The sequence below is a fragment of the Homalodisca vitripennis genome, chromosome 1, assembly GCF_021130785.1.
Source record: "Homalodisca vitripennis isolate AUS2020 chromosome 1, UT_GWSS_2.1, whole genome shotgun sequence".
NCBI classification, from domain to species: Eukaryota; Metazoa; Arthropoda; class Insecta; order Hemiptera; family Cicadellidae; genus Homalodisca; species Homalodisca vitripennis.
Genome location: NC_060207.1, coordinates 102,165,417 through 102,191,008, shown reverse-complemented (window position 1 = coordinate 102,191,008; position 25,592 = coordinate 102,165,417). Strand labels below are relative to the sequence as shown.

The following is a 25,592-nucleotide window of genomic DNA, read 5'->3' as shown; positions in this document are numbered from 1 at the left end:
AAATATTGCCAAAAAATGAAAGTATCTGATCGACTGACCTTTCCTGTGTACAAATATGAAGTCATCTAACCCTATCTGGCCGCCCAGCAGCTTAGTCATGTCTATCTTGTGGGTGTTGAGTGTGCAGAACAGGATCTAGAACATAATAAACTGACTGTAATATTTCCCTATTTATAGCTCACCAAATTGGGAAACAGATCTAATCAACTGCACTTTTATGTATAGTAAAAAATTGAATAAATTATGAGTTTAACTGGCTAAAATTATTAGTTTCTTAAAAGCATCATTAATTCATTGAAGTCTCCATCACTATTCGTTTGTTTTCTATAGAATCCAAATCAGTCTCAACTAAGTTATTGAACTCTATTGAACCCAATTTGTAATGCCAAATTACATCCCAAACGTAACTTGGAACCTTTCAAGTCTAATTTAAATCCACCTGTTCCAATTAGTAGAAAATATTACTTTTGATATTATTTTTGTTTTTACAATATATTCTTCCTTAACAATTAGGTGTTAAATGTTTTAAAAGCATTTTAACTGTATAAACGTTGTTTATATGTGTATTTCTATAGTTCAAAAGCTTATATATTTACGTTTTAAAATATATTTGTAAGTATGTTCGATTAGTTTGAGAAACTTACGTACTTTCAAGTATTTCAGTAGTTCTTTTTTATGTTTGTGGTTGAATTATAAATTATTTTTAGTTGAAAGAAATAAACAGGAATATTGAATTAATAAAATTTTATGTCATTCATTAATTTTGTTACATTATTTTGTAATACACTTTAATACATTTCAATGTACCAAACAGAAAAGAAATTCTGAAACGTAGGAATTGACATTGTCAGATATTTCATTTAGGTAATATGTATTCAGTCAAGATTGTGGAGTGAAAGTAAAACGTAGCCTACATTTCATTTAGAGGACAGGATGGCGTCGAAACACGAAGTGAGAAGAAAACTGACAAGTGCTAATCTCATTACCTTCTGTATAAAGTAAACTATGTATCCCCTTTGCATTTCTACTACAGCGGCACTGACTGGTCAAACACTACAAAGAAAATAGGGTTCAGATATGTTCCCATTCTTCCGTAAATTAATACGAAAATGTTGGATAATAATCCGTATTTGAATAATAATATTAATTGTATGTTAATAAAACAAATTAACACTTAACATACATTTCATGACAAATTCGTCTACACACTATACTCTTTTATTTTCCTTATTAAATAATGTAATTTATTTCTAGAAAATAATGTATTACACCATTGTACAGATACAGAATAACATACGAATAAACATAGTACACATTCCCCTTTACATCACTTTTTTTCAATACTGCAACACTTCAAACAACACTTCAATCTGTAGTTTATAGAATGCCTTTCAAACTATAAACAAGCCAGTTTAAGTATCAAGTCTGATCTTACATAATTCAAGAAATCTTAAATATAAATAAATCATACTAGAAGTCGTATATTATATAAACCTTGGTAGATTGTAGAGCTAACATTTCATTCTGAGAGTATATAGTACTCCTAGGTGTAGTCTATTCAGAGGTACTTCCCGTATCTTAAGAAGTTTAATATTCATAATAATTTTAAGTAATTACATAATATAATAAATTGTCATAGTAACAATATTAATTAAAAGTATTTATTATTATATAAAAGTAATATATGAATTAGCGTATTAAAGGAAGAATTACCTATAAGAAAGAATTTTAAAATTAACAGAACAATCTAAAACTTTTATTTTTAAACTTATTTATATTGACTTGCCAGTAGAATATATTTGTTCATAATAGTGTTACTTTATAAAAGGACTGTTAAAAATAACTAATATTGGAAGTTCAACAGTTTTATGTGTAATTGAAAGCATGGTCTTCGGTTTTGGCAATAGGAACTAGTCCTCTAAAATGAAAAGAACTTTCTTTACCGAACCAGTTAACTGGGTGCCTAGAAGACATGTCACCTGAAAAGTTTATTCAAAAGGCTAAAGTAAAGAAATACTGATATGAGTATTTTAAAATTAAACTTTCACTACCTAATACAAATGACCACATGCATAGCTGTGGGGCAGGGAATTCAGACCCACCCCCATTGTAATTTTTGAAATATACGTGTTTTCATAATAAGAAACTATATAGTTTTTTAAAGACATTTTATGCTGTGTTTTCCAAACTTTATTGCGAAGTTATTATTTATGCGGTATTTATATATTTAGGGAGTAAGAATACAACCTATAAACACTATTTTATACGCCTCACATAGTCTTATATTTGCTAAAACGTTATTATTTTTAGTCATTACGTATTATTTGCATTTGTTTACCCAGACCATACAGTATATAAGTTGCTAAAAGTATAATTTTATGGGCCAACATTCACAAAAATGTTAGTTGTATTTTCTCGTATACATATTAGTTTAAAATTGCCTAATACAACGTTGTAAGGCACTTACAAATCCAAAATTTTCGAGGAAGTCAGTAATTTGTATTTCTTCAAAACTAAATAAGTTGAAAGTCAATAAAATCTATGTCAAGAGACATCAAAATTTAACACAGAGACAATCACGGAGGCTAACATTTAATTTTATTATATAGTAAACCAAATCACTTTAAACCATTAAAACGGTGTTTAGAAAGCGCTAAGATATTTTAACGTTTTCGGGGGAATCACTCCCGAAACCCCTTCTTTCCACGTTGGTATTTCATTCCCCTGTTAATCTGGAACCACCACCCTCCCCAAAACCCACAATTCTCAATCTTGGTTACTCTTATCCAAACGGAAATAGACAAGGAATGAAAGATTTAAATGGACGGGAAGAGTGTTTGTATCAAAATTACAGACCTTTAAAAGTTTACCAACTGCCTACACGTACAATGGATCTATAGATTACCGATCCCTCACAGTTCATGTAGCCTTTGTAACTATTCTCCACATAGCCTCATAAGGCTGCCTCGGAGTGAGCCGAGAAGTCAGGTCCAATATTAACAATTACTATTCACCGTGATAAGAACAGATTCATATCACGAGTTCGACGAAATTATAACAAAAAAAACTATAAACAAAGCCGATATGATCAACCTCAAAACTGCATTTCTGATACAGAACTCGTCTCAATAAATGGTTATCCTGAATAATGGCCACTTCCGTGACGTTTTTATGCTGGTCTCCATTAAACTTCACTTGATTATCCATATAACAAGCATACTATCGCTTCTTTATTAGAATGTATCGGACACTCAGTATCCCTCAGTACTGTATAGCAAGTCCAGTTTCATGTCACAGCAGCTACCATATCTCATATAATGTTATGGTGCTTATACAATACAAGCAACACGTGTTCTGTAATAACTTTAGTACTGTTTGAGATATATAAATGGATCGAACACAGATAATTCAGTTTATCTGTGTTCGAGTAATTACCCAAACCCAGGATTCCAAAGAAAGCAGTCTTTCCATGTTGTTGAAGTGGTAATTATTAGTGTATTTGTGATCTGTCAGAAATTCTGTCTGTAAAACTGTTCTGTTCTGGGCTACCATTTCTCTACAGATACTTATATCTTTTCAAACATTAAACTATTAATGGTAAAACTTAGAGATGTGAAGCCTTGTTCACCCGTCACATGTTAGCGAAGTAAATGCCTGTAGGCCTAACTAGAAAGCCGCAACCATCTACAACAACATACCATAAGTACCGAAATAGAAATATACTGATCCAATAACATAACATTTTACTACATTACTTTAGCACAAAGCTAGGGTAAAGGAGCATTTGGAAAAGGCTTAAGAATTTCTGAAGTACTGGAGTTTTAAAAGAGTGTTATTACTATTTATTGTATATAAAAATTAATGTCTCCATCCATCTTTGGTCCCGATTGAAGGTAACACAATTTACGGAAGGTACGCCGAAATATCTGGGAGGCGCTCAAGCTAAATATCGTTATTGTATCTGTATATCTAGCACTGTATATATGTAGCACTGTACTAGGTCTTCTTAATCTTGATGGTTGGGGAGAAAGACAAAACTCTACACTTAACTAGATCGAAGGCAAACTCATATCCATGACCTGGTACATCTTGCTTCCACCATAACTGCAAGGATCCCACTATATCTGAATAAATAAGATAACACTATTAGTTAAAGACAGAGAATGTATCCACTCGCTACTATCTACCTGACACAACCCTTTCAGCAACATCCACAACAGAACAGAAATCGTTTTACGATATGTTCTACACGAAAAATGGAGATCTCTTGCAAAACGTTTAAACATCGGACTCCACTCCTGTATAATACTCTCAGAACCCATTTAGAATTCCCAATTCATCTAAAACATGGTAAAGTTGTACGTGATGTCTGAAGACGCCTTCAAAGATAGAATCAAAGTCGGTGGTAATAACGGTGATATAATTACAATTGCGCTTCTAAGATAAGACTTAAAACTTGAGTTGATTATGGTTGTCTCCACATGATGCTGAACTAAAGACGTACATTGAGATATCGACAACTGTGACCGAGCGGAATCTGGCCGTTTAGCAAATACAATTTTCCTAGAATTGATTGGTTATTTAGTAAAGGAATAACTGAGATGCTGACGTGGATTACATATACATCAACATAAGCACCTATTTAGTTGGTTTAACATCCCAAAAGGCTGAAAACTCAACTGTCTGAGAGCTACTTGATGATATTAGGTATCGTCACTTTAGCGCCAGTTACGTCAAATGTACGCGCACATGCAGGCACTTACACATGGTACAAGAAACAACTATTCAATTTTGCAGGATTGACACGAAAGTATGAATAGATCCAAATATTGTCTTAAGTTGTTCAACACTCTACAAAATAACGTACCAAAGATTTAAGTCCCTTATTAAAACCTTGCAAGTAGCTAGTTCAATATTTTTTCAGTGAATTCTTTGAGACTAACTCAACCTTTTCTGCTTGTGTCCATATCATCTAACTGTGTTTATTATTGCATATGAAGGGCTAACGGAAAGAACAGGCTAAGTCCATTTTTCTCAATTTTGATTTTTTTGGCTTATATGTTGGTACTCCTGTTGCGGCATATGTAGCATGTGCTTAGTTTGGGAAATATCAAGCTCAATCCCGAGAAAAAACAACAATTAAAAAAAAACACCAAAGGGAAAGAATAAGCTCAGTCCATCCAGTATTGGAAAGAACAGGCTCAGTCCATAGTGCTTGTGTCTGCCCACTACGCGCACCACCTGACTTCTTTACACTTGAATACTGAATTTAATGTGAAATAATGGTGTTATAGAGTGGTGGTTTTCAATGCTTAGTGAGTTTAGTATCTAATTATTATTAATATTACGTGCTATTTTTTAATAACTATGGAAGGTGACATTCCCTCTGATGGTTCTCCAATGAAGCTTGAAACTTCGAAGAAAAGGAAAAGGTATGGTAGGATGTCAGAGGTAAGAAAGAAACTTAACCTATCTTCACATACTATGGGTGAAGATTGCCAATGTACCTTGAAGTGCTTTGAGAAAGTCCCAGAGGCGACTAGAAATAGTATTTTAAAGGAATTTAATTTACTAAACTCTGTTGACATGCAAAATAGTTACTTGTGTGGCCTAATTTCAGTCTTGCCCATTCAACGTAGACGGCCTAGAAATTGCAGAAAATGCCCGACAAAACAATGCCTCCTACAAATATAGAGTAAGGGTGAATATTAATGGAACTGTTGAGGATACTGTAATTTGTCGCAAAGCTTTCATTGCTTTTCATGGCATAACTAAAGGCAAAGTTTGAGTATTTAGTGTCTAGTTTGAGGTCAAGTGGTCAATCCCCTTTAGATAAACGGGGGGGTAAAACACGATTAATAGGCCTTGGAGGCTTTCAGGACGTAACTAGAAATTCCATCAAGGCCCACATTGCATCTTTTCCCAGACGAGGCAGTCACTATGGATTAAAAGACTCAAAGAAAACTTATCTTTCTGAAGAGCTGAATACAACAAAGATGTATAATTTATATTAATTTATTTAAAGAAGCATACCCATCAGTTAAAGTTTCTTACCAGTGTTACAGAGAAATCTTTTCAAGTGAATTCAACATATCTTTCGGATATCCTCGCACAGACACGTGCAGTACTTGTGATGAATTTTCAGCCAAAGTTAAGGTATTAGAAAATGAAAAAAAAAAAACACATAACTGACAAAAATTGTTTGACAAAAATTAATAAAGAAATCGAACGTTTACATGTTGAAAACCAAGTCCATAAAGAAAAGCAAGCGCATTCTATAACAAGAAAAAAGATGCTAAAAGAGTTTAGTAAGACTCATGCAGATTATGAAGCTATTGCTTTTGATTTTGGCAAAAACCTGTTCTTTGCCCAACATCCCTACTAACGATGTGTACTATAAAAAGGCAATTGTCTGTTTACAACTTCAACGTTCATATATTAGCAAGTAGAAAAAAGCGTCTTTTTCATCTACCCAGAATGTTCAGGAAAAAAAAGGAAGCGATGACGTATGTTCAATGCTTCACAAATTTGTTTACGATGAATTGGACGAAAGAGTAAGGAAACTGGAAGTGTTCTGTGATGGATGTTCAGGACAGAACATAAATTATACATTGGTACGTTTTTTTTCCACAATTTAGTTCATACTGAGCGACGCTTTGACTTAATAACAGCAAGTTTTCCAGTGAGAGGACATAGTTACCTTGAGACTGACAAAAATTTAGGGTTAATCAACCAAAAAAAACTCGTACTGAGCTTCCACATGACTGGATCGAGGTATTTGAAACAGCTCGGACAAATCCGTCACCCTTTTATCGTGCACGAAGCCACGATTGATACATTTCGTCAATGGACTGCACACTTAGCACCGTTTTTACAAGAAAAAGTGTCCCTTTGCTACCCGCCCTGTCAGAGAAATTGTATTTGAAATAATCTCAAGAAGGAAGTTAAGTTCAGAAACAAGTTTTTAATGGTGCTTTTTGAACTTGCATCCATTACCACAATGGATCTGCCACCACATGGAAAAAATGAGGGGAGAATTCAACCTACCAAACTTTTCATATGAAGGTAAAGCAATATTATTTCCACTAGACACAATTTTAACTATTATATAAGGTTGTATAACTTAGTTTATTATACTTTCAATACATTTGAATGTCAATTAAAGTAATACTCATTTAGCACCTGGTGGTGTAGCTACTAATCTCCACTGACGTAACCTCCCTTATTCAGTTATAACTTATAGTTTTAGGTTAATGACATAAAATACATGTTTTTTGTTGTTCTAGGTCTTCTACCGATTCCATTGGCCAAGTACCAAGATTTGCAAAGCCTTGAAAAAATTCTGTGGCCCACAAGCTCAAGAATACTATGGAAGTTTGCCTCATGAATAATCTGGACATTCAAACTAAGATTGCCTAAGTAGAGTTTACCTTGTATCTTTATTTCATTTGAATAAAAACATAAATTTCTATTTATATGTGGCTTTTATTTTACCAGGTTTGGTAAAAAAACTGGGTAAGCCCATGGGACTGAACTTGTTTTTTGCCGTTCTGTTTTGTACTTATGACTTTTAAGTACGAGTTTTGGGAATAAACAATACAATAAATGACGCTTTTGTTAATTTAAAGCAATGTAAAACAACATTTACTAGGCATAATTATTATATTATTGTAGTTATTACCCATTGGTAAGGTTTTATTTAACATTTAAACATTAAAAAACGCTCTCCTGTAAAATTACTCAAAAATGGACTTAGCCTGTTCTTTCCGTTTAGCCCTTCATATAATAATTTTACTGCAGTCAATCTAGTATAAACTGGTATCAGGTGTGGAAGATTATAGAGGCTTCATCATAGCCAAGAATGAGATTTAATATAACGACTGTAATGAATGCTTGAACTGCATTCCACCATAGATTTAATGGCATCAGGTGTCAGGATGCAGACGAGACGTGGTTCTTAATAGCCAGAATCTCCTACAAGGTCACCAGAAGATTTAACTATACCCCCAAGACGCCATTAAACCTTCCAGTTTGATGAACTTCATTACCCTGGAATCATAGTAACTCTCTAGTCACACTACTGGACACCTCCCTCACAGCTCACCATACATCGCTATATAACCTATGAACTCGATTCTGAAATACGGACTAGTAGATCTCAAGTGCTACGGGCGATGGGAAACGTAGCCTACCGCTCCGTGCTAAATCCGAAGAACAGGTGAGGCGCACAACGTTGGCGGACACGGAAGTCACAGTACAGTTGCGGATCTGACGCCGACGAGGATCGTGCCGTGGACTGTTACAAGTCGATGACCACTGACCAATGACACGGAGACCCACGGCCACGGCCTACTTGATCATCTGGCCTCGCTACGCGCCACTGCCTTCCTTGTCCATTGAAGGAAGCATTAATGACAGTGGCAACACAGAGCAATCAAGTCCCTATTAGGGGAACTCCTCCCACCGTGCTGTTACGCACGCTATTGTAATTACTATAACATAGATTAGCCTACTCCCAAAAGTACTTTTTACTTAGTGAACGTTCCACCAACGTTGTTCAGGTGGCAACTAACAAAACTGCTTGTGTTCCATTATCAATAATCAATGAAACAGAGATAAATTCCAGTTGGATAAAAGTGTATCGAACTGCCATTTCACTTCTTTTACACCAATTCAGCAGTAAATTTCATAAATAATTTCATAACTTTGGAATCCGTTAATTTATTTCTAGCCTTATTACATCAATGGTGAGGTAAAGATAAAGAAATTATCAACTTTGTTCTTCTTCATCATCCATCCTTCCTTAGGCACAAATGGTAGTAATGGTGACAGTTAACATTTCCAAGTGTTAATATTTCCAAGATATCCATGAACGGAGACCGAGTCACGCCGCAGTGAGCCGGGTTGCCCAACGGATCAGATCATTTGGCTTCGGTGTCAGTGCCCATGCCAGGGCAAGACAGAACCTCCTTACGTCCTACTCTTGGCTTCGATCAACAACTTATTGAATAAAAAAATATAAAATTCCATGGAAAAAGTTAGTACCAAAATATGTTATCGTGCACTTCCACGTTGTGGTACCCTCCCTAGCTCACCGAACGGGCAATCCTAATTTCTGTCATAACACAAGGCGCCAATTTTAGTTTACACTTGTTTTATCACAAACACATAGTTTATTATTATTATTCTGATGTCTTTGGTTTATAGAGTTTTTGGTAGAAACAGTCAATGTTTATTGTTGCACTTTCACTTAATGCCTACAACATGCATACTATGAATAGTAGGCTATCAATAAGATAAGAGAACTAAGGCAAACTAATTGTGCAGTAACCAAACACATAGTTTATAATACAGTAGATGAATATATGAATAATTATGGCAGTGTCAATAAATTACGTAAATATAAATGTTAACTGCTAAAGTAAGATAGATTTTGTATCCTGCCGTCAAGCCAATCCAAGTTCATGTGTTCTTATGTTGACGTGTTTCGAAGGTTAACTTTCATCGTCGGACCTTAGTAGCCATGGTGGTGGAAGGCTTTGTCATTAAATTAAATTCATATGACTCACTTATACTTGTTGTGTTGTGTAATTTGACGGTAGGATACAAAAACTATTTTATTTTAGTCATTATAATCGATTTTGGATTATCTACAATGACTTATAATGCAATTTAAATCACAACCAGAACGTATATAATGACAATCGTGTTAATTTATTTCTCACAGCCAACATTTTGACAGCTTTATACTTGCGTTGCTTACGGTGTAGTAGTACTCAACTAGCGCTCATTGTCGAAGAAGAAGAAAGAAGTCATGGCACTATTATTTGGGTAGTAAAAGCTATACATTTTTGATGGTACATAAAGATATAGCAATAATGATGTTTTTATTAGCCAGTTTATACTCTATTTCTCCTCATTAACTTAGTGTATTGAAATGTCCATGTGTAATTTTACAGTTATTAATTTTATGCATTACAATATTGTTAATGCATACAATACACTTTTGTAGACCATTCAAGCATCAAATTTGTCAAAATTGACATGACATCGGCGATACAAAAACACTTGTTAGTTGAATTACAAAATGTCATACATTCAAAGATTCAGCCGATCTGTGTCCATCCATATATGGTTTTTAAAATTTAGTTCAGCTGATTTCATTCCTGACTATAAACAATAATTTATACATATTACAGGACTACTCGATAATAGTAGAATCCTCCCTAGTAAAATGCAGTCTTTCTTCCAATCCAGTGGGTATATTATACAGAACTTATCGTGTGTTGTCCTGCAGGTGGTGGCTGGTGACTATTCCTCAGGTCATATGGGCGACCTTGGACAACTGAAGCATCCCCCTTTCTGTTTCCCGCATCCCGCCAGACACACAACAATGTTTTAATTATTGTGGACAAATCTGCAAGACCTGCGCAAGAATCCCCCCCCCCCGCTCTACCACGCCACACGCCGTGTCTCCGCTTACGTAAGACGTCGTGAATTACCCCATTACTGATTACTCCGGTACCACGACACTACTACACTCAGTTGTACGATCAAATACTGCAAGGATTGGAATTCTATTATAAACACAAATACGACATATTAGCTGGATATAAAAAGTTATACTCGTAACACTAATCTGAATTATGAATAAACTGTAATTGCATATCCTTGACTCGATAGGATTTTACTATGAAAGCTCATTATCTAATGATACCACGTGATTGGGGATGGAAGTCGCGTTAGAAGTTGCGAGCGGTGGAAACGTCAGGAATAAGCCTAATCTTAACAATACTAAAGTATTCAATTTACAAGTTTAATACTGACGTTTTAAATGCACTGAATTGTACAAGAAACTGTCGTAATAATAAATATAAGAACGCAGACTAATACTGTTGTATTTTTCTCATTTTAATTAATTGTTATTGGTTTTGAACATTAATTAGCATATATTATTTTAAATTATAATTTATTATAGTTGTTAACGTTGGACAGAAGACAGAACATTGCTATGAGCATTTCGTTTCTAGAAAAACATAGAAAAGAAGTCCCGGGACTAACCGACAGAAATGCCTGACTACTTCTTATAACTGGCTGTAAATATATATCTTGAAAAAGGGCGTTTGGTAATTACGAGTATTAAATGTTTTTTGTTTATATAATATGGAACACTCAATTCTTGAAAATAAAATATTTCTATATTTTCTATTAATTTTAAACAAATTTTTATAATATTTTTTACATATCATATAGTACACTGGCTTCTTAATATTAAAAAATAGATATTTATACATTTTGATTATTATCGTTTGTATTAGTTTTTATAATTTGGTTTGTATCATGAGCTTAAAATAACTGAAACAAGATATAACAATTCTGGAATTAAATCTTGTTAAATATACTATTGTTGTTCTATGTATCGTTGTACTTATGTTTTTCTCCTTTGATATTTTTAAGTTTCATTTATCTTTTAAAAAGTAAATTAATGGTTTTAACGTTTCTTCAGATTAATTTATATTAAAATCTGTTGTTACGTAATTTTTTGTTAGCAAAGTTTAAGGTAAGGCACAATGTAATTGAATAAAGGTTATAATTATAATTGACAGAGACTAATTTTTCTCCCAGCATTAAATTACACTACGGCTTTGTTAACTAGAAAAGATGGAATCAATTTATTTTTTATTCCTTTTTTAGATTTCGTTAGGACGAAACAAGTAGTGAACTGGAATAGGAAATAATATTCACCGTGCTAAAATTTAGTTTATAATCCGATGAGCTTTAAATACTGCTATTAAATAATGCAGTAAGTTAATCAATCTTACGTCGGATTCATTGATACATAAATATTGCATAATATACATAAATATAATTGATAGTTCTTAGATTTATTCAAACCAGTATTTTACCATATATTTTATCTGTGTTTCATTTTATTCACAGCCCGTTATAAGGTGTAGCCTCGATTATGGATCCTTCTTCAGAAGGACTCATAATCAAGGGAAGTAGTCATTTCTGTCTATCAGTCCCGCTACTGTCTTTCCATTTTCTCCGTGCAAAACGTACATCCATAGCCCACCAAAAGAAATAGTCACTTCAACAAGGAGCAACAGTATCATCAAAATGGTCCCGATAGTCCCACCCCTAGTGGCTACAGAGCGAACAAGCGTAACGTGACAATCTGTGACGCGACATACATACAGTTTTTCCGAGTGTATATACATCCATACAAACATAAATCCATAGCCCGCCAAGAGAAGTAGTCACTTCAATAAATTTTTACTATACCTATTGAAAATAGAATTCGGATATATGTACGCAAATGAAAAAGAAAACTGCGTAAACTCTAAACACGGTAGTGATGGCAGTGGAACGAAACCAATAAAAGGCATTTAAGGGACCGCTATCATAGAGGATATAAAATTGTTCCCCTTTACTATTGAATAATCAATGAGATATGTTTGTTTTGTCAGCCATGGCGAACGCACAACGCAGCACCAGATGTTTTTACAAGTACAACACATACACAAGCGTGCCCCTCTCCACGCTCGCACATTCAAAATTCCAGGTGTGTTCTGTCACGCACGCTCACTTCACGCACCAACGAACACGAGACAATTACCTGGAAACACATGGCAGACACGTGCTGTGTGCTAGTTCCCAGCCGCTCTACAATTGTTCAAGTTAAGTTTCAGTTCACTTTACTTCTTACTGCGTACTTGAGTATTTATGTACAAGGGGATAAAAGTTCGACTCTCCCTGCTGAGTTTTGGAACGATAACAGATACAAAATGATAAAATAGTCAGTACATCAAATGATGTATCTATCAATGTTATAGGTCAAACTGGATCTACGTTATGGCAAAGTTATGACTGACATCTTCCCTCCTTTTATATTCTATAAAAAGTTAATATAAATCCATGAATTTAAGCACAGACAGGATTGTTTATATAATAAAGAATGGCATTTCATAAAAGAAACAGCAAATTAATGAGTAAATAGCATGATAAAAAAAGTCGAACATTGCATGAACCATTGAGATAAAAACATTAGGGAAAAGACCATTACAGTTTTCCTTCGAATAGACATTAGAAAATAATTTTGTGCTTTTTTTCAGGAATTAAACATCTCAATAACTGTACAACTCGTACAAATTCATTGGTTCAAACGTATTGTTTAAAAATGAATACTGTATACATTTGAATTAGCAATACTTAAATTTTTTAACAACATTTAAAACATAAACAGAATTGCTTCGGTTGAGAAACTTGCCAGCAGTTCAACACGACAACGGGGAAAATTGAAAGGTTTAGTGATTTTTAAATCAGTCAGTTTAATTGTATGTCAGTAAACATCGTACTTTTGTTACTGACCACGATTCAAATTAGGTTGTACTAGTAGTACCAAAGTTAAAATTAGCCTTTACGATCGCTCACGTGATCTGAGTTTGAATTTGGGTTCTACCACGAAGGGTGTTTTTCTTTGTCAGGCAGAAGTGTGGTGCGCCGAAGGTCGCACTGATGCACAACGCCAGATCGCCCAACGTCAGAGCGGACTTCGGTGGCGTCTTCCGGCAATTCTGGCGAAAAAAGAAAAGCATCCCTCGAGATATTAACTTCAGGCTCAGATCACGTGAGCGCTCGTAAAAGTTAACTTTAACTTTTTCTGTTTATAATACACACGTAGGGCCTCAAGTATAATGCCGAAGTACCCTTGCCACTTTAACATGTTTATACTAAGCAACAATAAAACACATTTATTATCAAAAGAATATTGTCCTGTTTTATATCGTATTCGTAAGAGACATACTCGTAGTAGTTATCTAGTTAAGACATTTTCTTCTGCTATGCCAAATTTGACACAACTGAAAGAGTGTGAGATGTTTTTGTAGTAGTAAGTTCTTTAGCATTACGGCATTAGCGACTCAATTCGGTGGCCGTGGCTGTGATTGTCCAACTCTTCACTTCCGGCAGCTGGCAAGGGAAGCGGAACTCCGTCCGGTCCGGTCTGTCACCGAGCACCGGGACCGCACGAGTACCATCCTGCCAGTCTGCAACATCAATATCGAAGAGTGTGATAGTCAATCACAACGGCCGCGAGGAGAGCGTATTACGAAAATAAACGTCTCTACATTAATGCAATAAACCAAAGAACATATTTCGTCATTCTTTGGTTTATATATGCGTAGCCTTGGAAGTTTCGCCTACAATAGACAAGTATAGTAAGCCAATAATAGTGGACCTATGTGCGTCTGTTCGAAATCCCCCCCCCCCCACATCACGAAAACAGACAGAGGGTTGAAGTCCCTAGCGTGAGGTCTAAATGTAGACCGCTAACGGCAAACCTTCTTTCTTATTTTAAAAAGTAATCGAGAGTTGTTCAGAAACAATGATTTCGTCTTTCGTGGTCTTAAAGTGCCAATTACAGATGTGAGTAAGAATTTGTAACTAGGCTAAGCAAAGTTGTTATGTACTAATATAAACATGTTACATGCTTTTTAAGCGCAGTTAATTCTACAGTAATGTCTATTTAATGCAAATATTAGTTTATAAGATCAGATTAAGAGTAAGAGAGGACCCATGTAACACTAACTATTAATTTTAAAATAAACTATGTTTCATTTAACTTCAAATTCAGCGAAGTTTTATACAGTTTGAAACTCAGCCAGTGAAAAGATTCAAATTCTTATAATACCTTATTAAACTATTGTACAGTTCCCAATGTCGGCGGGTTATTCTATATGTTCTAAAATAATAACAAACAGGACAAAATATATATTTTTCTAAATCCATGATCTCTACTTTTAGTTTGGTTATAGAATATATATATATATATATATATATATATATATATATATATATATATATATATATATATATATATATATATATCGTATGGGGGACAAAGGCAGCTATCCATAAATTATAGAATGGTTATAGAATGAGGTCGTCTTACATTTTTACTGAGTAAAACAAAAACGTCTGGCAGATGTTCTGATTATATTACAATAACACAAGATGGTAACGCCAAAGAGAAGAAAATGGAAGGAATGTGTCTACAGTTGCTTCACTACACGTCCCTGGCGGGAACACGGACCTTTCACCTCGCCTTGTCCGTGATTCGTGGACCTTTCCTCTCTCCCTGTCTCCAGATATTACCGCAGCCTCCAGTTTGGTGTAACGGACCTACCATAGCAGAGAATCTTATGCTCTCTTCAGTCTTGTTTTATGTTCATTCCGTTGTCTGCATTCACTATTTTAGTCCATCATTTCTAACTTTCTCTTTCCAGGATGTCTTGGACAAATTAAGTCCGTCTGACGTTTAGCTGTCCTATTGTATTTTACTCCAAATTTGGATTAGTACACTATATTTCGCTTCCTCACTCTACTCCAAGCGAGAAGCTGATCCAAACAGCTTTACATTTATTCTCGATATGCCTTAAGCCATATTTTCCATAAATAATGACGGCATACGTATCTCAATAATTGTGCTGTTTAAACAGATATTGTTACTGCATGTATACACAATTCGATCTTTTTATTTCATATACGAGCGTATACTAGAAATTGGGTAACGTGTTCACTCATAATTACACATATTAGAAACAAATTGTGATTCCACTTGAATTTCGCCAATTTTCAGAATAACAGCCCTCTTGGTTTATATTCTCGGGAATGAAAATATGACAACTCAATTAATTTCTCCAAGCAGGAAACACGAACAAGTATTGATGCCTGTCCCAAATCTGTTCGTCCTAATACCTCCAGGATGGTGCTCCAGTTAACCAAATTGTACCAAAAGAAGAATGAACAGATTTTATGACTTCGTAATAGTTTATAGTTGGACTAAAATCATAAATGTTCTATAAGTTTTGAAGCGAGCGATTAAGGATGAGTTATCGAGACAGTGGTGCAAATAAAGTCTCGGCGAGAATAGAGGTCAACTCTTTTTCTGTTGGTTTTTCATCAGCTCCGCTGTTTTTGGATGGATTGATATTACTCAAGCGAAACCGAGACCAATTTACTAACAAAGCGAACCCGTTTTGTCCTTAAGCAAGACTGGAAATGAGGATTTAACTTCTTCCCATGAAATTCGACACGGGCCATGGCTTAGTTTGTCCTGCTCCCGCCAGTACGTTATCACTTAGTTTGAAAGGTAATGATATTATGAAGTTCACCGATGTAAACCGCAGTGTTTGGATGGATGGAGTAAATTAGATAGCTATAGCAGTATGTTTCTCTCAACATTTTAATTTTGGGGAGATATAAGGTTCCGAAATGATTTCCAAAATTATTGAAATATTTGGAAAAGTATTCTGGAACCTGAAGTTGTTTGTGAACAAGATACAGCTACTTCCCGGATTGCACGAAATCTCACAAGGAATAAATATACACTTTGTGGGGCCGCCCAGGTCTGCATCCAGGTCTCTTCTCCTGATTCAGTGGATAGTTTTAATACAGTTGTCCATTTCTTAGATTTTTAATACTGTAATACAACTACTTTAACGGATAGCGAAATCGCAATTCTAATTCCAAATGAAACCAAGACAAAAATTATGCATTTACGATACACGCACGCGCAGGCCAGTATCACCGTCTGTCTCGGAGATCTGCGAGCACACAATCACGTGGTCAATCTACAGCACGGATACTGTACAGTACTGTATGGGATCTACAGTCCACTCGTACCCTGGATTATGGAACCCAGAAGGTTCGATACGCATTCGCACTTCCCGCCGATTTTTCTCATTGTTCTGAAGAAATTCACAGCACAAAATTTCTATTAACATAATAATATGACAAAACTAACAATTTACAAAAAACAGCAATATGAGTTAACTATGTACGATATCGCGTCGAATCTAGATATACATAACCTGCATTTTGAGGTTAACCATTAACACAGAATGTATGAAGTTAGATATATCATCCTGACTGTGTATACTCTTACATGCGCCTACTGTAAGTGGTGCACTGGGGGGGGGATGTGTCCCATTCAGCAGTGGAATACGCTGACAGCGAATTAGCATTTTCCCTATCGCCACAAAAACCTTACTCACCGTATACTGCCAATCTTAATTTATGTACTTACAGCTTGAAGCAATACATTAAACTAGACTTTAAACCATTAAATTAAACTGTAGTGAATTGATTCAAGCTGTAAGTACATAATAATAAGGTTTATACCAGCACTTCCAGAACCAGATCGAAATAGAAATATGTTATGCCAAGTAAACAGTTAAGTGGGACAGAAGACTTCATAGTTCTAGCGTCGCTTCTTTCTAAAGTTGTGCTTTTTCTTTTTATTTCATGGAATATCAAATACAGCAACAATTAAATACTTACAAGACTGATAATTAAAATCATGTTAAGTAATAATACACGATAGAAAACAAAATAAATTATATAAAAAGGACGCGTATTTAACTAACCAAGACGACGGATTCTGCTTCACTTGCCTCACGACAGAAGTACCGAGCCTTGTACAACACTTTCTATTTGTATTTATCCGAGGTTCGTAAGTTGATTTCGTCCCTGACCTTGACATTTTCCTTTTTCACTTTACTCCGCCCGGCGAGCTGTGGCCGCTGGAGAAATAAAGAATGTTACTATTACACACGGATGTCTCCGTATCACCTACCTGTGTACTGCCACCACTTTATACTTTTGTTGTTATCTTCTATTATATAAAAATGAAACTGTTCGTGTGTAACAGCATCACTCACAAACGGCTGGACGGATTCGCCTAATTTTTTTTTTAATTTGTTCGTCTTGATCTGTAGAAGGTTATAGGATACTTTTTATCCCTTTCCCGATTCAGGATTCCGCCCCACTGGTTACAGAAATACCCGTAAGAAATGCATTGCAGCAAACATATGTTATTAAGTGAAAGAGTCTTTTCAAATTTTTAATCAGCTGTTCTTTGTAAACATATATAATGCGACAAAAAATATATTTACACTTATAGATTTAAAGCATAGAGTAAGCTTAAGAGAAACGACAAATTTTGTTTAAACTGTTTCTGCAATCACTGTTAAACATAGACTTTACTATCCAGATAATACAATTCAAATTTGACGTAAAAATTCACCTTTAACTGCAATATTTATTTAATATAAACCATGCTCATGCTTGATCAGAAGAGCAATGCAGATATCATAATTACTATCTTACGTTGGCTACAAATATAAAGAATGTTATAAAATCAACCTTAGTTGTTTTTTTTTGACAGAAGTATCAGGAATGTGGTACATACCTTCATAATGCGCCCAAGAAGCTCACGAAGGAACGACTATCAATTATCTCAGCAATGTTTAGAATGTGATAGAAAATGAATAAGTGAATATAGTGTACTGTTTTCAACGGGGAATTGCGTGCGAAGCCGCGGGAAACTTATTGAAATGCGCAGCGAAGCGCGCCGGGTCCGCTAGTATATATATATATATATATATATATATATATATATATATATATATATATATCATTAAATGTTGTTAAATATTAGTCTCTTTGAATAAAATAAAGACAATGAGTATAAATAACGTATACATGTCATATGTCAATGTAACAGAATGGTGATTTTAATATTGCTAAATTCAGTACAATGTCCCTTTTACTATTTTATAAGTTCATAATATTTCGTTACATGTCCTTAATTGTGTTATGATAATGACATATGTAATAAAATTAATTATATAAAATAAGATGACAGTAACCAAATTAAATACCTAATAATTATCAAAACGGACCATTACGAACCGACAACACATTCCATGTTTGACAGAATAGTCCGACACTAGGACGGTGAGTAGGGAGTAGTCAATGTGCGGCGGTGGTCAAAGTCCGTTACCTAATTACATATAAAACACCCGATGGTTGACAGAGTAGTCCGATACTAGGACGGTGAGTAGGGAGTAGTCAATGTGCGGCGATGGTCAAAGTCCGTTACCTAATTACATATAACACACCCGATGGTTGACAGAGTAGTCCGATACTAGGACGGTGAGTAGGGAGTAGTCAATGTGCGGCGATGGTCAGAGTCCGTTACCTAATTACATATAACACACCCGATGGTTGACAGAGTAGTCCGACACTAGGACGGTGAGTAGGGAGTAGTCAATGTGCGGCGATGGTCAAAGTCCGTTACCTAATTACATATAACACACCCGATGGTTGACAGAGTAGTCCGACACTAGGACGGTGAGTAGGGAGTAGTCAATGTGCGGCGATGGTCAGAGTCCGTTACCTAATTACATATAACACACCCGATGGTTGACAGAGTAGTCCGACACTAGGACGGTGAGTAGGGAGTAGTCAATGTGCGGCGATGGTCAGAGTCCGTTACCTAATTACATATAACACACCCGATGGTTGACAGAGTAGTCCGACACTAGGACGGTGAGTAGGGAGTAGTCAATGTGCGGCGATGGTCAGAGTCCGTTACCTAATTACATATAACACACCCGATGACTGTCAGGGTAGTCCGACACTAGGTGTAATTAGGTGTGTCTCTTACTTAATTACATATAACACACCCGATGACTGACAGGGTAATCCGACACTAGGTGTAATTAGGTGTGCCTCTTACCTAATTACATATGACACACCCGATGACTGACAGGGTAGTCCGACACTAGGTGTAATTAGGTGTGTGTCTCTTACCTAATGACATATAAATTGCGCTGATGTTCATGTTTCAAGTCAATCTGCGCGCTCCGGCGGCTACTTTTATATTCATCAGCCTTTCTGTGACCCCCAAACCTTTCCGTAAAGACCCAAATATAATCTGTCTCATCAGTTTCGACTAATGGACTTTCTCTCAATATTCATGTCTTAATCCTATTTGACCATTAGGTTTTACCTAAGGGGTTTTACACTCACTGCTATTTAAAATAATAAGTTTGAATGCATTGCTAATAGTATTTATTCAACACAATTGATTTAAAAGAAAAATTAAAAATAAATAGTTGTGCAATTTGATATATATAATAGCAAAATTATAAAAAAACCCATCATATTGTTAACACAAGTTTACGTAATTGTTGAGTAGTAATCTATCCAAACACTATATTATGTTATATGGTTGACAAAAGTAGTATGAAAAGATGTAAATTTAAACGCAAGTTTGTTTGTTAATCCTGACTTACATCAAAACATATTTCAAACTATACTGATCTGAGCTTTTTATTTATTGCAAACTTGCACACGGCTTCTCCCGAGAAATACATGGGTCGGGAAACTGATATCATACCCAACTATTAACTATGTAATATCGATCAACTAGCTCTGTAATGTATGTGTTTTTTCTAATTTAAAATAATTGTTAAATTTGTCATGTTGGTTTCACATATTGTTATTTGTATTGAGCTTAATAAGATTGATTGCTGTACGAGAACCCGCAAAATAAATTTATGGGTGTTTAAATGTAATAGAATTGTATTATTTCTACAATAACTACAAATAAATAATCATTGTGGTGAGACTGGAATAGCACAGTTCCAACAGAAATAGGAAGTTATATTTTTACAACAGCAAAATTATATACATATAGTAAGTAATAATCTAAACAGATTTATATGATTTGAGTTTTGTTCGTATTGTGAACATCTTCTTTCGAGGTACAGCGTTTACTTACTAGCGTTTACAGTTGGAGGAATTTAGCTGTGCTCGTAGGGCCCAAATACTACCCTTTCAACAAATAAACGCTATCTGTGTGGCGGGTTGCGTTTACGTGCTAGCCGCTGAGATGAAGGCGCAAAAATCTCTTTAACGACTCTAAACTCACGATTTCAATTTGCCGATCAGTATTGACAAATACGTTATTTTCAAAAACACGTTAAACAACACTATAGCAACTGAAAAAGAAGGATAAGTCCTATTATTGCTATTATTTGGTATTCTCCTATTATTTAATTCCACCACAATCAGCAATGTCACAAAACGGACTGATTTTAGCGAGTGTGATGAGTTATTTGCGCCAATTCGATTCCTGAAAGGAGGGTTTTACCCATGAGTCACAGGAAATGTTTTCGGGACGCAGCGCATAATGCTACCCCGCCACCCCTCCCGCCTATCAACACACACTCAAGGTCATGCGCGCAGCTAAAGTCCTTGAACTGTACAGGGCAAGGCATTCATTTAAAGCTGAAACATACAGCATCGATGCGTGGTCTAAGCAGCTATAATAATCGTAATTGCTCAGAGCTGTTAGTACATCAACCCCGAAGCGCCACACCGGCCGGGGCGGAACAGGCGGGATTGGGATTGTCCTCGGCCTATTGTAATGACAGAAACTTGCTATCGGCGCACTTTGCTATATATAAAGTTTGGACATCCATAAACTTACATTAATTAAAATTTTGACCATAGGCGCAAATTGTATTTGTAAGTGCTGCGATAGCGATTGTGTCGGTTCGGCGAAGGTCTATAATCCATAGGTCCTCTGAGAAACAAATCTTGTTCCTTCCTGGACATCTCAATCAATTAGCGTACAATTCATTATCGTGACTGCTCCTCCCTTCCTATTAACCATATTCATCAGTTTCCAATGGAGCTTTATTTTCTATTTTATCTGTATTTCTTCTTCTTGTGGTCGACTCACCTAATTTGTGTTCTTTATTTGTTTGTACGGGTTGTTAATTTATGGTAATTTTAGTTTGTCATCATACTAATAATGAATGATATTGATGGCTCCAAGTCAGGCTGAGAAGGACGTTGATATTTTACTGTCATGTGTCTCCTACTGTTCTATTGAGATTTTTACTTTGTATGTGTCTTCACCTGTGCTTACGTTATTGTATCTGTTTAATCTTAAAAAAACACGACCTTGAGAATAATCACTATATTTATATCTTAAACTGAAACGTTAGGTTTTCTTAATGCAATCGGTGAACAATATTGAAGAGCCTCGACGGGTATGTCGATTGGAAGATATAGTTGTCTACTCTCACTCCTTATAATATTTAACTGCAACTCTGTACGTTGGTACTAATCTAACAGTAATTATCTTATCATAATAGCTAACAACACTTGTTAGCCTTGAGGGGTTTAAATATGCTTAAACTTTAATTCAATAAGTTCTTAATTGATTTTTTTACTGTCACGTTCGTGTGTCGTTGTCGTTGAGTAGTTTTCTAATCTTGTGCAAGAGCTTCTCTTTGGGGGATTCTTCTCCAGGTGAAGCCATTATCACTGCCATTGTGAAAAACCACGATCATGCCAACAACAATGCATACGCAGTTTTACTTTTAAACAACTACAAATTTCGTTTGTTAAATTCAATACAACGACCTTACTGGACTCTTGTGGTGAGGGAATCGGCAAATTATAGGCCTAATGTCTGCAAGTATAAAGTTTGTGCTACATTATTTTGGCACCATCTGATTACAAACCAATTACGTTTTAAAATTTCAAAATCGTATTTCGACCCTTTTTAAAACAAAGAAAAACAAGATTAGAATACCATATAAAATAACTAATGTTATTCTATACGTTATTACGTTGTGCTATACTAATAGCATAGTTGTCTTGTCAACAATCACTTGATAACATTTAAATACATATTGTAAAATATAATATTCTGACGCCATTGATATAACTTATTAAAGCCTGCAAGCCAATATTTAGAATTATGCTTTGATTGCTAACAACATTATTTCATTATACTCATTTTGCCCGCGAAACACAGCACGTTTCCACATTCAAGTATAGTCCCACATCATAGTAAAATGAACCTCTCACATTAAAGATAATTCGTGCTAATGCCGCCTCCTTATAAATAAAGGAATTTTCACTTAACTCTGCACATATTGGATTGCGGTATTTTTCATTACTCGCACAAATCTCTTCCTCACGCCGCAACCGCATCCGCTTTCATAATGTGCTGCCCTATACATGATGTAGGGCATTAAACACGCCAAGGCGTAGGTAGGCTACAATTCAGTAGAAACTTCTGCTCACAAGATAACTACAAAGTCTCTATTGTGAGATACAATGCTCTGACCCCGTTCAAGTCAAAGAAAGGTCACCGAAATTAGAATAATCAGAATTATAAACTATTGGTCAGCTAATGTAGAAGTTAGATCGATGGTATAAGAGGTCCAGTAAAGGTATTGAACACTGTCACTTGTAGAATGTTATACAGCCATGGATAGGAAATTTAGTCCTAGCAGTTTAAAACTTGGGTGGATGGGAACATTTGTGATGGGAAATGTTGGATTGGAACAAGTGTATATGCCACGTGCACTAACAACAAACTAATGTTACCACTCCACCGACTAGGTCTGCCGCCTGGCAGTCAACAAGAAGTCGTTAGTATGTTCATCTAATCTCAAATTTCCACCTGTAGGTATATTAATGAACCTAGTTAAACAGTAAAAACGTGTATAAAACGTGTAATGATCTTGTAAATTGGCATAATGTCCCTCACAATAACGAGATAAGAAGCTCTTGGTGATTTCATTGCTGGATAATTTGATAGGAGCTTTGTGTAGGCTACCATAACACATCTAACACTGCTAACTAGGCTTCACAGGAGTATCCAGTCAGTCAGTCCTTCATTATAAATATCCTAGTCATGATGTTCCTTCAAATCACCAGCCAGACTGTCCCGCAGCAGTATCCAGTTCAAAGTGGCAGCAGCCCCAGACGAACTGTGTCTCTGCTCAACTACACAAAGCTCTTCTGAAAACATCATCGTGTTGCTCTAGCCATTCTGAAAGAGTTGGAAATGTGCCAGCGATCATAATAAATATTGCTACCTTTGGATAACCAGGCCTACCAATTTCCCCAGCAATTGCCCAGATATTAAACAACAAAATTTTATTGTATCCAGCGTCTATTGGATTTTACTCTGATTTTACTCAGAGAGGTAAAATCAGCCAGTACATCAACACAAATGTAATTGGATAATTCATTGAAATTATAACAATAGATTTAATATTTTCTTACATCATCTGATGATATTGAATTAAATTTTAATTATTTACTTAATAATACGTTTTACCAGTTGCAATGTAATTTTAAATACGAAAGCTTGAGATGAATTCTGAAACTTTAAATATAAAGATGTAAAGAGTGGTCATTAAATTAAATGAATCAAATAGTTATACTTAAGTTTAGAGTGGGTGCAATTTTAGGAATAAAGTAGACAGAAGAGGTTGAAACGCTGGAAGGAAATTAGAAGCAGCAATTTGACATACGAAATGGTGCAAGACTATTATTTTAAGAATTTAATAATGTCTGACTAAGCCTGAATTTCTGATTTGATGAAGTCTGTAAATGGGCGTATTCCTCAGTTGTTGGTTCTAAACCGAAATTGAGCGAATCACGGATATCTTGTCCTGGTATGACTTGTATCTGTATGAGACCTACATCAACTTGGTCAGGCACTCGAGGAAACTATCAAATCAAGGAGTTAGAATAGAGAACACAAACTCAGTCGTATCTCATTGTTCCACCTGACGCCGGTTAACTCTCAGATGTTGTTTAGTCACGCAGTTATAGTCAAAATGTATATTATTCCATTAATTGTGAAGTTCGTGGAAATCTATTAACTCTTCTGAACTTGGCTCGTATTGTAGTTGAACCTGTTATGTTCTGTAATAATACAACTTAAATATAAAACCAAGAAAACGAAATCGTCAGAATATTTGTTAAGCACATTTGTGGCATTAAAATAAAACTCTTTATTAAATATCGAAACATATAGACAATTAAAAAAATATATGCATATATTGTGTAGTTATATTATATCGCTACCAGCTTAATACGGTACTTCCCAATGACCCTACAGTGTGAACTTGGCGTTAGGTTTTCATGTCATAAGATACAGGTAGATTTATTTGGTACAACTGATTCACTTACAAGTGTTCGAGCATTAAATACAGTATAAATGTATGGCCGTTTTATTGCATGAACGCGCGTTTAAGTAGTGCACGTAGGCCACCACTCGTCATCAGTCTATTGGTGGCAAATAAAAATATGTTTCAATGTTGCTACATCTCTAACAATGCGAACGTTTTAAGAAAACTTCTGACAATTATACTAAAATAAACTAAACAATGTTTAGTTATTTAAATGAAACAGATTTGAGCTAGCTGCATAAATTGCTCACGCATTGAAACGTTTAAGTAATTATATTTTTTTTTAATTTAGCAGAGTGTTGACACTCAGAATCTATTCAGTAACCAAATACCTCCAGTCAAAACCTAACCCACTGCGGTGCGAGGCACAGTTTCTTGAGTTCGATTTTGAAACATTTTTTAATTTGTTAATAGTAAAAACAATTATACGGGAGTCGCAATAATGTGTGTGTGTGTGTGTGTGCGTGCGTGCGTGCGTGCGTGCGTGCGTGCGCGTGCGTGTGTGCGCGTGCGCGCGCGTGTGTGTGTGTGTGTGTGTGTGTGTGTGTGTGTGTGTGTGTGTGTGTGTGTGTGTGTGTGTGTGTGTGTATGTGTGTGTGTTAGTTTGACAATTTCATCGATCTCAACCAGGGCACCGCCCTCTTAGGTTTCACGGCATACATGAAATACGGGAACTCTCGTTCTAAACTAACGGAGATGAAACTTTCGAAATAAACATAGGCAGGCTAAGCT

At 35.4% G+C, this 25,592-nt stretch overlaps 1 protein-coding gene across 1 annotated transcript in view; it reads right to left on the bottom strand.

The window, feature by feature from the left end:
• The window catches only part of LOC124367996 (PDZ domain-containing protein GIPC1), a 53,490-nt gene that overhangs the window by 13,107 nt on the left and 14,791 nt on the right, over positions 1–25,592 (bottom strand). Inside the window, exon 2 of the mRNA XM_046825264.1 lies at positions 39–135. Within this exon, the coding sequence (XP_046681220.1) occupies positions 39–135 (97 nt within the window). The remainder of the gene's footprint in view (positions 1–38; positions 136–25,592) is intronic.